Source organism: Microchirus variegatus (genome assembly GCF_963457635.1).
Source record: "Microchirus variegatus genome assembly, chromosome: 3".
NCBI classification, from domain to species: domain Eukaryota; kingdom Metazoa; phylum Chordata; class Actinopteri; order Pleuronectiformes; family Soleidae; genus Microchirus; species Microchirus variegatus.
Window position 1 is genome coordinate 33427813 of NC_139804.1, and position 15122 is coordinate 33442934.

At 40.8% G+C, this 15122-nt stretch overlaps 5 protein-coding genes across 5 annotated transcripts in view; 1 reads left to right on the forward strand and 4 right to left on the reverse strand.

The window, feature by feature from the left end:
- Positions 1–620: 620 nt before the first annotated feature.
- The window catches only part of LOC310925119 (olfactory receptor 10A3-like), a gene marked incomplete at both ends in the record, with an annotated part of 51226 nt that continues 36724 nt past the window's right edge, over positions 621–15122 (forward strand). The window contains one exon of the mRNA XM_083886989.1: positions 621–926. Coding sequence (XP_083743115.1) covers positions 621–926 — 306 coding nt within the window. The remainder of the gene's footprint in view (positions 927–15122) is intronic.
- LOC310924553 (olfactory receptor 10A3-like) lies at positions 4654–5574 on the reverse strand (the record flags this gene model as incomplete). The annotated part of the gene is made up of 1 exon (XM_083886335.1): positions 4654–5574. One exon carries the CDS (start codon positions 5572–5574, stop codon positions 4654–4656), a length of 921 nt encoding a protein of 306 aa, XP_083742461.1.
- Positions 8121–9041, reverse strand: LOC310924554 (olfactory receptor 10A3-like; the record flags this gene model as incomplete). Its single annotated transcript, XM_083886336.1, has 1 exon — positions 8121–9041. The coding sequence occupies one exon, from the start codon at positions 9039–9041 to the stop codon at positions 8121–8123; it is 921 nt and encodes a 306-aa protein (XP_083742462.1).
- On the reverse strand, positions 10523–11443 carry LOC310924555 (olfactory receptor 10A3-like; the record flags this gene model as incomplete). The annotated part of the gene is made up of 1 exon (XM_083886337.1): positions 10523–11443. The coding sequence occupies one exon, from the start codon at positions 11441–11443 to the stop codon at positions 10523–10525; it is 921 nt and encodes a 306-aa protein (XP_083742463.1).
- Positions 13438–14358, reverse strand: LOC310924556 (olfactory receptor 10A3-like; the record flags this gene model as incomplete). Its single annotated transcript, XM_083886338.1, has 1 exon — positions 13438–14358. The coding sequence occupies one exon, from the start codon at positions 14356–14358 to the stop codon at positions 13438–13440; it is 921 nt and encodes a 306-aa protein (XP_083742464.1).

The window sequence follows — 15122 nt, forward strand, 5'->3', positions numbered from 1 at the left end:
TCATAAATCCTCCACAATCTACGAATAGTAATTTCTAAAATTAGAGCAAAAAGAGTCTCCTTGTCTCTGGAGAAGAAAATGTCCATTTTTTTTTAGGTCCACTGTGTAAAATGTAGGTGTTTGCTTTATTTGGCAGAAATTTAAAATAAAATGACCAAATTCATCTACACTAGCCTCTTGCTTTAAACTGAGCTTTTCATTCATTTGTCGGTTTCATCTGCTGGATTTTGTCATGATTTTAAATCTACTCCTATATTTAAGTCTATTCTTTGATAACTATTTTTAATCTGACCCAATTATTGACAATTATTTGCTCTACATATTCTTATTCTTCTTTCAGCATCTCCTTTGCATCCTACAGGAAACATCATTTATTGTAGTTGTTTTACTTATTTGCAAAATGAACATGATCGACTTTTAATCCTGCGGCCTTCTCTCTGCTCAGTGTCTTACTTTTTATTGACTTAATGTGTCAGAAAGGTTGGTGAGTTTCAGACATCCTCATTATCTGTAAAACACTTCAGCCTAAAAAGTTGTGTATAAACAAATTGTTATCTTATTGATGTGATAAAGAACAGTTATCGTTTGTCTTGTTGTGTTTTAGGGTGAAGATGATGAAGATGATGCTGAACTCCTCACAGGTGTCACATTTCACTCTGGCTGCTTATTCTGACCCTGGTCTCTTTAAATATGTCATCTTCCTGATTTTGCTGTGTCTCTATGTGTTGATCATCGTCGCCAACGTGCTGCTGATTGTAGTCATCTGTATGAACAGAAGTCTCCATGAGCCCATGTACCTGTTTATGTGCAGCCTGTTTGTAAATGAAGTGTACGGCAGCACGGGCTTGTTTCCAGCGCTGCTGCTTCACGTTCTCTCCGACGTTCACACCATCTCTGCTGTTTTCTGTTACCTGCAGATCTACTGCGTTTATTCTTACGCCACAATCGAGTTATTCTGCCTCACTGCCATGTCGTACGACCGCTACCTCGCCATCTGTCGCCCCCTGCAGTATCATGCATGTATGACAAGCAAAACAATCGCGCTGCTCATCGCCCTGAGTTGGGTGTTCCCTCTTCTTGCAATCATTGCTCCGATCTTGCTGACTTTACATCTGCAACTGTGCGGAAACGTCATAAACAAGCTTTACTGCGGAAACTACTCCATTGTGAAGCTGGCGTGCTCTGATGCGAGAGTCAATAACATTTACGGACTTGTGCAAACAATGATCTACATTATTTCCCCCCTCGTACTGATCTCGATCACGTATGTGAGGATTTTAAAAGTCTGTTTCTCTGGTTGTAAACAGACGAGACAGAAAGCCGTCAGCACCTGCACACCTCACCTGGCCTCGCTGCTCAACTTCTCCTTTGGCTGCTTGTTTCAAATCATACAGAGCAGGTTTGATATGAGCAGTGTCCCTAATAATCTGAGCCTCTTCTTATCGTTGTACTTCCTGACGTGTCAGCCGCTGTTCACGCCGCTGCTCTACGGACTGAAAACGTCTAAAATCTGCACCGTGTGTAAACGTGTGCTGTGTGGCAAGTGAATCAAAGTGAACTCCTGTCATAAGGAACGTTTAATGTCACTGGAAACTGAATTAAACATGTTATTGATAATTGTTTGAGAGTGATTCTGCGGCTCTATGTGGCTCTGTCGTTTTGTTTTCTTCCGTCTCAATGACATGATCATCGTGTGAAACAAAGCAGTTTCCATAGCAACTGAAACCATGACACTCTGCTCCCCCTAAAAAAGTGATATTCCGTTACATTTACCTCAGTTTTTAAGCTCAATGTGTGCTGACATGGGCCAGGAAGCGAGTACACATCTCTGCATTAGCTCCTATTTTCCACCCTGCTTGACTTTACACTTCTTTCATTGGTTTATAATACGTCTTTAATACAACAACAATTAGCTAAAACATTTCAGGGCCAGTTTTGTCTACATTCAAAATAAAAAAGAGAAACCCCAGTATTATGGATGCTGTCTGTGTTAAACTTTTTTCTCGCCATAGGTGCTCATTACAGAGAAAAAAGTTTACGTATAATTCATATCATTATTGTTTCTGATTGGTTGGTTTGATTTATAAGACATTTGGTGATGATTGATCATTGTTTTGAACTAGCATTTTCATGTCACATTACGCATCTTTTGCATTGAAATATTGAAAGTCAACGTGTTACAAACTTAGAGTACTTAGTACAAAAGAGTATTTAGTACAAAATTCACTCAAACCTGGTTGAAGTAGAAGGTGGAGGAGACACCGGGGGAGCGGGAGGTGCAGCACCCCCTATTGACGAGGGGTGAAACACAGAGCGTTTGGTTGTTTTTCTCCTTGAAAAACTGATTTTTTTGGCAATTTGCATGTCCAATAATGTATTTAAACATGTTTAATGTATGTTGAACTATTACTTTCCACTATCTAACGTGATTACATCAGCACACTCCGGCGTCAAGTGGGGTGCTGAGGGTGCTGCAGCAACCCCTACTGAGAAGGGGTGGAACACAGTGTGTGGAAATAGTTTTTTTTTTTTTTTTTTTTTTTTTTTTTTAAATCAGAAATTTAATAACATTTTTTTTGAAAGCTGGGAATGATAATAATGATTGCGTGTCCAGTAATATATTGAAACGTGTTTAAAGTATGTTAATGAATGATTACTTTCTACTAGCTTACGTGATGACGTCACACTTAGGTCAAAGTTTAAGGGTCAGCGCCGGTCAAAAACGACGGAGGGAAAACGGTGGCACAGAAAAACGAAAAATAATTCTGGACTTTATTTATTTCTAAAACCCCCACGAAAGCGACTTAAACATAAAGTGAGCATGTAGTCAGTGCCCAGTTACAGCACAGGTGTTTTACAACTGATGTTATGAGTGTGCCGAGTTCTGCTGCGGAAGTTCACGATCCTGAGCATCCGCCCTCTTTAGCACAACAGGAAACGTTAGCAGCATGTGAGTACAACTGTTTTTTAGAAAAAGTACGCAAATAACGTTACGTTAAAATGTGTTATTGCCTGCGGAGTTCCTGCTGACGTCAAATATGTTGATAAACAGAGTAATGTTGACCACCTTCTCCGTCAATTAATCAATCGATCCGTATATAGCAATTTGCTAGTTAGCAACCCTCCCTGGCTGGGCTTTGCAGGGACAGACAGAAGTGCACCCAGTAAAAACGACAACAATATAAAACAATAAAAAGAACAATATAAAAAACCTGTTACATCTTTCTAATACAACATAAAAATTCACACACTCCAAAGCAGTCCGAGCTCATTTAATCTACCGATATGAAAAATGTGCACAATCTTGTTTTGTTTTCAGTCAGTTCCTTTTGAAATGTTTTGAAATGTTTTTCTTTGAAATGGAGAAAACTAGGGATGGGACGATAACACCTTTTTGTATCCGATACCAATATTGGAAACTCTTTATTGGAAACTTATTCTGATACAGTAATTTTAGACAATTTATGAACTATGAAGCTGTTAATGACACATTTATGCTGAGATTTATGCTTGTTTTTTTTTAGACAACAGGAAGCACGTCACCAACCATGGTATCGGTTTTCTACTGCGCGATGAACCGGGATGAGGGAGCGTACATGCTGTCACACGCCATCCTGGATGAGCGACCTGACAGCAGGAAGCGTGGTCGACCCGTCAAATAAGTCACGTCACCATCTAAGGCGGAAGATACACGCCAAAACTAGTGAATAAGGTAAAGGAAAACTTCCTATTGTCTAAAAAAAATGAACCAACAAACGATGTTTAGTCAGTAGACAGACTTAATTTTCTCAATATGTGAAATAAACGTCCAAATCATGACTTAGCTAAAATGCTACGGTTGTATTTTATTTACATTTTTAATGTCTGTGCATAGTGGACCATGCAACATAGGATTTTTGGATTGTATCGGATTTTACATCTTCATCTGTCCTATATCCAATCCAGTGATTTTGACCAATATCGAGCCGAAACAAATACTGACCGATATCGATTCCCTTCCCTAGAGAAAAACGGACTGTGGTTCTTTGGTGGAATATTTTACAGTTGTTTTTGTTTTTGGATGAAACCACTGAGCGACTCTGGTGCTGAATTACTGACACATTTGTTTAATTTTGAAGAAAGCAGACATCGATGTTTTCAAAAAATCGGTTTTATTTTTGCGGTATGTAACAATGATGCATTGGCTCTTTAATCCATTGTTTGCACAGCTTAATTGAATGATGAGCCTATATGTTTTATTGTTGAAGGAGTTGCTTGTGCCCAAACTGTCAAACAGTGTGAGATGTAGGACAAGGTCATGGTGTACATATATTTGTATCATTGTGAAATTGTTTATTACGACAAACGATAATGGTGTCATAGCTCTGGACGTGCGTAGAAGAAAGGAAAGTGTGCGAGTGTGTGAGTCTTGCATTCTGTATAATATACAGCGGCTCTTAGCAAAATTATTTTTCCTGTACACATGGGATACACTACAATTATCAACCGTGGGAGTCTCTTTCTGTAAGATAATCAATAAAACAAACATTTGCATGCTACCTCAACAAAGCTTACTTGGACAAGGAAAAGTAACTAAAAGATATGTGGACAGCCAAAAATAAGAGTTTTATGGACATGGCAGCAGCAGGAAGCCAGATGTTACACTGAAGAGGGTCATGAGGTGGGATGGAAGTACATGTTGCGTATTTTTGACAGCTTAAGTCCGTACATCAGAGGGTTGAACAGCGGCTGACATGCAAGAAAATATAAAGATAAAAATATTCTCAGAATATTAGGGACGCCGCTCATATCAAACCTGCTCTGCAGAACTTCAAAACAAACCCCAAATGAGAAGTTGAGCAGTGAGGCCACGTGAGGTGTGCAGGTGCTGATTGCTTTCTGTCTCGTCTGTTTACAACCAGAGAAACAGACTTTTAAAATCCTCACATATGTTATCAGAATAAGGCCGAACGGGACTACGATGGCGATCGCCGTGTACACAAGGCCGTATATGTTGTTGACACTGGTGTCAGAGCATGAAAGTTTGACCACAGAAAAGTTATCACAGTAAACTTTGTGGATGACATTTCCACACAGCTGTAGAGACAACGTCAGTGATATCAGAATGACAATCTCAAGGAGAGGACACAACCAAGACAGAGCAATGAGCACAGCCACTTTTTTAGATGTCATATGTGTGTTGTACTGCAGAGGGTGACAGATGGCGAGGTAACGGTCGTAGGACATGCTGGTTAAATTTAACAATCCAACACAAGCATAAGTGTGAACACCGTAGATCTGGAGGAAACAAAAAGAAAAAGAGATGGTGTGAACATCGGAGAGAGTATGAAGCAGCAGTAATGGAAACAAGCTTGTACTACCATACAGTTCATTTACAGACAGGCTGCACAGAAACAGGTACATGGGCTCATGAAGACTTCTGTTCATACAGATAACTACAATCAGCAGTATGTTAGCAACAAGGATCAACACATAGAAACACAGCACAGTCAGGAAAATCACATATTTAAACAGACCAGTGTCAAAGTAAGCTGCCAATATGAAATAAGACACACAGGTGGAGTTCATCTTCATCTGTGAAACAAAAACAATTGTTCAAAGGATCAGCTGAAGTAATGTGACATTCTCACAAAACTTAGTGAAATAAAAGGAAACAAACGCATTCTCTGTTTATATAAACATGTGATGAGGATGTTTAACTGTGAGTCTGAGCCACTACAACTCTTCTATAAGTCATCACACTGACGTCATCATCAGTGGGTTGTTCATAGTATTCTGTTTATGTGCCTTTAGTTGATGTTTGAGGTGGGGACAACATTTGATCAACTAAAGTGTTTCATTTTTTTTCTTTAACAATTTCATATACAGTCATCCTCGCATGTTATGAAAGACAAGTTCATTTTCAGATTGATTTTTAAATGATTTAATTTATTTTTAAATGTCTTCATGGTCTTGCCCCACAGAATTTGTCCGACCAGCTTCAGCCGTACGCTCCCTCATGCTCTCTCAGGTCGGCAGATCAGTCATTGTTGGTCGTCCCTAAGACAAAGGAGACGAAGCTTATAGGTGAACTCTAAACAGTGGAGTGAGTTGCCTTTTTACACATCAGGCAGGCCAACTCACTTCCTGTTTTACAGTCCTCTCTTAAAACATTTATTTCTCTTTGGCTTTTTACCATTTTACTGTCTTTTCTTGCCTTTACTTTTTTGTATTTTTCCTCATGTCTGAGGTTGGGAACATCAGGGCCGGAAGGTTGAGACGTCCTGTTGAATTGTCCAATGGGAGCTGAGAGTTCAGCTCTGTCAGATTTCACACCTATGTGTGAAAACCACACGTGTTAAAAAGGAACCCCGGCTATAAGACTTGTAGTTCTTAAAAGATAAATGTTAGTATCAGTAATAATAAATTGATATAAAAAACCATCTTGATGTCTTCGTTTTTATAAAATTTGTGAAAAATAGTTTAACTCGTAGTCGCCATTGTTGTTAACGTCGCAATGCACTCTGGGTAGTGACGTATAAAGGTTGTACTGGGGGCTTCGGGACCCTGTTGTGACTGTTCAGCATAAACATGTCATCTGTTCAGCCTTTTCAATTTGAACCCGAGCGAAACACACAGGAGGAGGACAGCACTGACAATGTTTCACAAAACGAGCATCAAATTGAAGCGCAAGAAAGACGGGATGAGGCGAGAATGGGACAAAACCTGTGGTGTACGTGCGGCAACTGCGTCTCCATATATGTATATACAGTGAAGCGGCGACTGCAGACGCGGGTTGTCTGCTCAGGAGAGCATCCAGCGTCTCTTGTCTCTGCCGCTTTTTAACGCGAATTTCACTCGCTTCACGCGGGCGTTTAGGCTCCTTATGTGGGAGAATTGTCGGACAGGCATTTGATTTAAGTCTCCGTTTGTATCCACCCGCTCCGGTGAGGACTTTTAGCAGCTGTGGTCGACTTTCGATTGGCTTTTATCGAAAGGCAACAAGGGAAGTGCTGTGAGTTTACACAGCTTTCCCACTGACAAGAAGAGGAAAAAGGCGTGGGAAGATGCCTGTGGAAGGACACAACTTCCTAAAGATCCACGGCTGTGTTCTCGACATTTTTCGCCAGAAGCATTTGAGGCTTTTAGTCGACCACAGCTGCTAAAAGACCTCACCGGAGCGGGTGGATACAAACGGAGACTTAAACCAAATGCCTGTCCGACAATTCTCCCACAGAAGGAGCCTAAACGCCCGCGTGAAGCGAGTGAAATTCGCGTTAAAAAGCGGCAGAGACAAGAGACGCTGGATGCTCTCCTGAGCAGACAACCCGCGTCTGCAGTCGCCGCTTCACTGTATATCCATATATGGAGACGCAGTTGCCGCACGTACACCACAGGTTTTGTCCCACTCTCGCCTCATCCCGTCTTTCTTGCGCTTCATTTTGATGCTCGTTTTGTGAAACATTGTCAGTGCTGTCCTCCTCCTGTATGTTTCGCTCGGGTTCAAATTGAAAAGGCTGAACAGATGACATGTTTATGCTGAACAGTCACAACAGGGTCCCGAAGCCCCCAGTACAACCTTTATACGTCACTACCCAGAGTGCATTGCGACGTTAACAACAATGGCGACCTACGAGTTAAACTACTTTTACAAATTTTATAAAAACAAAGACATCAAGAAGGTTTTTTATATCAATTTATTATAACTGATATTAATATTTATCTTTTAAGAACTACAAGTCTTATAGCCGGGGTTCCTTTTAAAGTATGTTGAATTATTACTTGCCACTAGCTTACGTGATGACATCACACTCGGGTCAAAGTGTAAGGGTCAGCACTGGTCAAAAACGACAGAGGGAAAACGGTGGCACAGAAAAGAAAATAATTCTGGATTTTCTTTATCTCTAACATCTGTACAGCACCTCTTGGCAAAATGATGTTCCCTGTGCACATGGGAGAGACTGCAATTATCAACTGTGGGAGTCTCTTTCTGTAAGATAATCAATAAAACAAACAGTTGCATGCTACCTCAACAAAGCTTACTTGGACAAGGAAAAATAACCAAATATATGTGGACAGCCAAAAATAAGAGTTTTATGGACATGGCAGCAACAGGAAGCCAGATGTTACACTGAAGAGGGTCATGAGGTGGGATGGAAGTACATGTTGCGTATTTTTGACAGCTTAAGTCCGTAAATCAGAGGGTTGAACAGCGGCTGACATGCCAGAAAATATAAAGATAAAAATATTCTCAGAATATTAGGGACGCCGCTCATATCAAACCTGCTCTGCAGAACTTCAAAACAAACCCCAAATGAGAAGTTGAGCAGTGAGGCCACGTGAGGTGTGCAGGTGCTGATTGCTTTCTGTCTCGTCTGTTTACAACCAGAGAAACAGACTTTTAAAATCCTCACATACGTTATCAGAATAAGGCTGAACGGGACGACGACGGCGATCGCCGTTAACACAAGGCCGTATATGTTGTTGACACTGGTGTCAGAGCATGAAAGTTTGACCACAGAAAAGTTATTACAGTAAACTTTGTGGATGACATTTCCACACAGCTGTAGAGACAACGTCAGTGATATCAGAATGACAATCTCAATGAGAGGACACAACCAAGACAGAGCAATGAGCACAGCCACCTTTTTAGATGTCATATGTGTGTTGTACTGCAGAGGGTGACAGATAGCGAGGTAACGGTCGTAGGACATGCTGGTTAAATTTAACAGTCCAACAGCAGCATAAGTGTGACCACAGTAGATCTGCAGGAAACAAAGAGAAAAAGAGATGGTGTGAACATCGGAGAGAGAATGAAGCAGCAGTAACGGAAACACGCTTGCACTACCATACAGTTCATTTACAGACAGGCTGCACAGAAACAGGTACATGGGCTCATGAAGACTTCTGTTCATACAGATAACTACAATCAGCAGTATGTTAGCAACAAGGATCAACACATAGAAACACAGCACAGTCAGGAAAATCACATATTTAAACAGACCAGTGTCAAAGTAAGCTGCCAATATGAAATAAGACACACAGGTGGAGTTCATCTTCATCTGTGAAACAAAAACAATTGTTCAAAGGATCAGCTGAAGTAATGTGACATTCTCACAAAACTTAGTGAAATAAAAGGAAACAAACGCATTCTCTGTTTATATAAACATATGATGAGGATGTTTAACTGTGAGTCTGAGCCACTACAACTCTTCTATAAGTCATCACACTGACGTCATCATCAGTGGGTTGTTCATAGTATTCTGTTTATGTGCCTTTAGTTGATGTTTGAGGTGGGGACAACATTTGATCAACTAAAGTGTTTCATTTTTTTTCTTTTACAATTTTATATACTGTCATCCTCGCATGTTATGAAAGACAAGTTCATTTTCAGATTGATTTTTAAATGATTTAATTTATTTTTAAATGTCTTCATGGTCTTGCCCCACAGTATTTGTCCGACCAGCTTCAGCCGTACGCTCCCTCATGCTCTCTCAGGTCGGCAGATCAGTCATTGTTGGTCGTCCCTAAGACAAAGGAGACGAAGCTTATAGGTGAACTCTAAACAGTGGAGTGAGTTGCCTTTTTACACATCAGGCAGGCCAACTCACTTCCTGTTTTACAGTCCTCTCTTAAAACATTTATTTCTCTTTGGCTTTTTACCATTTTACTGTCTTTTCTTGCCTTTACTTTTTTGTTTTTTTCCTCATGTCTGAGGTTTGGAACATCAGGGCCGGAAGGTTGAGACGTCCTGTTGAATTGTCCAATGGGAGCTGAGAGTTCAGCTCTGTCAGATTTCCCACCTATGTGTGAAAACCACACGTGTTTAAAGTATGTGGAATTATTATTTTCCACTAGCTTACGTGATGACATCACACTCAGGTCAAAGTGTAAGGGTCAGCACCGGTCAAAAACGACAGAGGGAAAACGGTGGCACAGAAAAGAAAATAATTCTGGATTTTCTTTATCTCTAACATCCCCCAAAAGCAACTCAAACACAGAGTGAGGGTGTAGTCGGTGCCCAGTTACAGCACAGGTGTTTTACAACTGATGTTATTAGTGTGCAGAGTTCTGCTGGAGAAGTTCATGATCCTGATTATCAGCCCTTGTTAGCACAAGAGGAAACGTTAGCGCGTCCACACTGTCAAACAGTATGAGATGTAGGACAAGGTCATGGTGTGCATGTACAGTAGGGCTACCTGGTGTGTGTTGCTGGTTACTCTAACATTGTTCATTCCCTCATTTTAAAGATGTTTCTTACGGCACACGATAATGGTGTCATAGCTCTGGACTTGAGTCTTGCATTCTGTATTCTGTACAGCTCCTCTTGGCAAAATGATGTTCCCTGTGCACATTGGAGAGACTGCAATTATCAACTGTGGGAGTCTCTTTCTGTAAGATAATCAATAAAACAAACATTTGCATGCTACCTCAACAGAGCTTACTTGGACAAGGAAAAATAACTAAAGATATGTGGACAGCCAAAAATAAGAGTTTTATGGACATGGCAGCAGCAGGAAGCCAGATGTTACACTGAAGAGGGTCATGAGGTGGGATGGAAGTACATGTTGCGTATTTTTGACAGCTTAAGTCCGTAAATCAGAGGGTTGAACAGCGGCTGACATGCAAGAAAATATAAAGATAAAAATATTCGCAGAATATTAGGGACGCCGCTCATATCAAACCTGCTCTGCAGAACTTCAAAACAAACCCCAAATGAGAAGTTGAGCAGTGAGGCCACGTGAGGTGTGCAGGTGCTGATTGCTTTCTGTCTCGTCTGTTTACAACCAAAGAAACAGACTTTTAAAATCCTCACATACGTTATCAGAATAAGGCCGAACGGGACGACGATGGCGATCGCCGTTAACACAAGGCCGTATATGTTGTTGACACTGGTGTCAGAGCATGAAAGTTTGACCACAGAAAAGTTATCACAGTAAACTTTGTGGATGACATTTCCACACAGCTGTAGAGACAACGTCAGTGATATCAGAATGACAATCTCAAGGAGAGGACACAACCAAGACAGAGCAATGAGCACAGCCACTTTTTTAGATGTCATATGTGTGTTGTACTGCAGAGGGTGACAGATGGCGAGGTATCGGTCGTAGGACATGCTGGTTAAATTTAACAATCCAACACAAGCATAAGTGTGACCACAGTAGATCTGCAGGAAACAAAAAGAAAAAGAGATGGTGTGAACATCGGAGAGAGAATGAAGCAGCAGTAACGGAAACACGCTTGCACTACCATACAGTTCATTTACAGACAGGCTGCACAGAAACAGGTACATGGGCTCATGAAGACTTCTGTTCATACAGATAACCACAATCAGCAGTATGTTAGCAACAAGGATCAACACATAGAAACACAGCACAGTCAGGAAGATCACATATTTAAAGAGACCAGTGTCAAAGTAAGCTGTCAATATGAAATAAGACACACAGGTGGAGTTCATCTTCATCTGTGAAACAAAAACAATTGTTCAAAGGATCAGCTGAAGTAATGTGACATTTTCACAAAACTTAGTGAAATTAAATGAAAGGAACACATTCTTCATTTATATAAACATATGTGATGAGGGTGTTCAAAAGTGTGAGTCTGAGTCACTGCAACTCTTCTATAAGTCATCACACTGATGTCATCATCAGAGGGTTGGTCATAGTATTCTGTTTATGTGCGTTTAGTAAATGTTAGGGGTGGGGACAACATTTGATCAACTGAAGTATTCAAGTTTTTTTTTCTTTTTACAATTGTATATACAGTCATCCTCGCACGTTATGAAAAACAAGTTCATTTTCAGCTTGATTTTCAAATGATTTTATTTATTTTTAAATGTCTTCATGGTCTTGCCCCACAGTATTTGTCCAACCAGCTTCAGACGTACGCTCCCTCATGCTCTCTCAGGTCGGCAGATCAGTCATTGTTGGTCGTCCCTAAGACAAAGGAGACAAAGCTTAGAGGTGAACCCGCAACAGTGGAGTGAGTTGCCTTTTTTACACGTCAGGCAGGCCAACTCACTTCCTGTTTTTAAGTCCTCTCTTAAAGGGACACTGTGTAGTATTTATGGGTTTATATGACCCAAAATCCACTTTTGTATACATATTATGTGCTCCTGCATTGTCTAGTCGCTGTATAATCTTCTTTGTTTCATTTTCGTTGTGTTTCAAAAAGTAATGTCAAATGACATGGTCGCGGGCCGCTACTGCATTGCCACGACGCCATGTTTCTGCGGGAGCCTGTATAGACAAACGCGAGAGAACAAATCAAGCGTCGCTTTACTTGTAGCGGAAGTCCCGCCTCCTCTCTCTCCGCTTCGTCTGCTACGGCCGCGGTAGCTCGCCCTCTCCCTCACCTCACGAACCTCATCTGCTGACACGGAGAAAGACGACGAGGACGACATTTGACCAGCTGCGGATACCGTAGCGCTCAGGGAAGGGAGGGGGTGAGCAGAGGAGCAGTTCTTTGTTGTAAATTTCAGCCTCTCCTCTAGATGGCACTATAAACTACTTACTTCACCTTTAAAACATTTTTTTTCTCTTTGGCTTTTTACTCAATTTGAGATGTTGACTTTTTACCATTTTACTGTCTTTTCTTGCTTTTACTTTTTTGTATTTTTCCTCATGTCTGAGGTTTGGAACATCAGGGCCGGAAGGTTGAGACGTCCAGTTGAATTGTCCAATGGGAGCTGAGATTTCAGCTCTGTCAGATTTCACACCTATGTGTGAAAACCACACGTGTTTAAAGTATGTTGAATTATTACTTTCCACTAGCTTACGTGATGACATCACACTCAGGTCAAAGTGTAAGGGTCAGCAACGGTCAAAAACGACAGAGGGAAAACGGTGGCACAGTAAATAAAATAATTCTGGATTTTCTTTATCTCTAACATTCCCCAAAAGCAACTCAAACACAGAGTGAGGGTGTAGTCAGTGCCCAGTTACAGCACAGGTGTTTTACAACTGATGTTATTAGTGTGCAGAGTTCTGCTGGAGAAGTTCATGATCCTGATTATCAGCCCTTGTTAGCACAAGAGGAAACGTTAGCGTGTCCACACTGTCAAACAGTATGAGATGTAGGACAAGGTCATGGTGTGCATGTACAGTAGGGCTGCCTGGTGTGTGTTGCTAGTTACTCTAACATCGTTCATTCCCTCATTTTAAAGATGTTTCTTACGGCACACGATAATGGTGTCATAGCTCTGGACTTGAGTCTTTCATTCTGTATTCTGTACAGCACTTCTTGGCAAAATTATTTTTCCTGTACACATGGGAGACACTACAATTATCAACCGTGGGAGTCTCTTTCTGTAAGATAATCAATAAAACAAACATTTGCATGCTACCTCAACAGAGCTTACTTGGACAAGGAAAAATAACTAAATATATGTGGACAGCCAAAAATAAGAGTTTTATGGACATGGCAGCAGCAGGAAGCCAGATGTTACACTGAAGAGGGTCATGAGGTGTGATGGAAGTACATGTTGCGTATTTTTGACAGCTTAAGTCCGTAAATCAGAGGGTTGAACAGCGGCTGACATGCAAGAAAATATAAAGATAAAAATATTCTCAGAATATTAGGGACGCCGCTCATATCAAACCTGCTCTGCAGAACTTCAAAAAAAGCCCCAAATGAGAAGTTGAGCAGTGAGGCCACGTGAGGTGTGCAGGTTCTGATTGCTTTCTGTCTCGTCTGTTTACAACCAGAGAAACAGATTTTTAAAATCCTCACATACGTTATCAGAATAAGGCCGAACGGGACGACGACAGCGAACACCGTGAACACAAGGCCGTATATGTTGTTGACACTGGTGTCAGAGCATGAAAGTTTGACCACAGAAAAGTTATCACAGTAAACTTTGTGGATGACATTTCCACACAGCTGTAGAGACAACGTCAGTGATATCAGAATGACAATCTCAATGAGAGGACACAACCAAGACAGAGCAATGAGCACAGCCACTTTTTTAGATGTCATATGTGTGTTGTACTGCAGAGGGTGACAGATAGCGAGGTAACGGTCGTAGGACATGCTGGTTAAATTTAACAATCCAACAGCAGCATAAGTGTGAACACCGTAGATCTGGAGGAAACAAAGAGAAAAAGAGATGGTGTGAACATCAGAGAGAGAATGAAGCAGCAGTAACGGAAACACGCTTGCACTACCATACAGTTCATTTACAGACAGGCTGCACAGAAACAGGTACATGGGCTCATGAAGACTTCTGTTCATACAGATAACTACAATCAGCAGTATGTTAGCAACAAGGATCAACACATAGAAACACAGCACAGTCAGGAAGATCACATATTTAAAGAGACCAGTGTCAAAGTAAGCTGCCAATATGAAATAAGACACACAGGTGGAGTTCATCTTCATCTGTGAAACAAAAACAATTGTTCAAAGGATCAGCTGAAGTAATGTGACATTTTCACAAAACTTAGTGAAATAAAAGGAAACAAACGCATTCTCCGTTTATATAAACATGTGATGAGGATGTTTTAACTGTGAGTCTGAGCCACTACAACTCTTCTATAAGTCATCACACTGACGTCATCATCAGTGGGTTGTTCATAGTATTCTGTTTATGTGCCTTTAGTTGATGTTTGAGGTGGGGACAACATTTGATCAACTAAAGTGTTTATTTTTTTTTCTTTTAGAATTTCATATACAGTCATCCTCGCATGTTATGAAAGACATGTTCATTTTCAGATTGATTTTTAAATGATTTAATTTATTTTTAAATGTCTTCATGGTCTTGCCCCACAGTATTTGTCCGACCAGCTTCAGCCGTACGCTCCCTCATGCTCTCTCAGGTCGGCAGATCAGTCATTGTTGGTCGTCCCTAAGACAAAGGAGACGAAGCTTATAGGTGAACTCTAAACAGTGGAGTGAGTTGCCTTTTTTACACATCAGGCAGGCCAACTCACTTCCTGTTTTACAGTCCTCTCTTAAAACATTTTTTTCTCTTTGGCTTTTTACCATTTCACTGTCTTTTCTTGCCTTTACTTTTTTGTATTTTTCCTCATGTCTGAGGTTTGGAACATCAGGGCCGGAAGGTTGAGACGTCCTGTTGAATTGTCCAATGGGAGCTGAGATTTCAGCTCTGTCAGATTTCACACCTATGTGTGAAAACCACACGT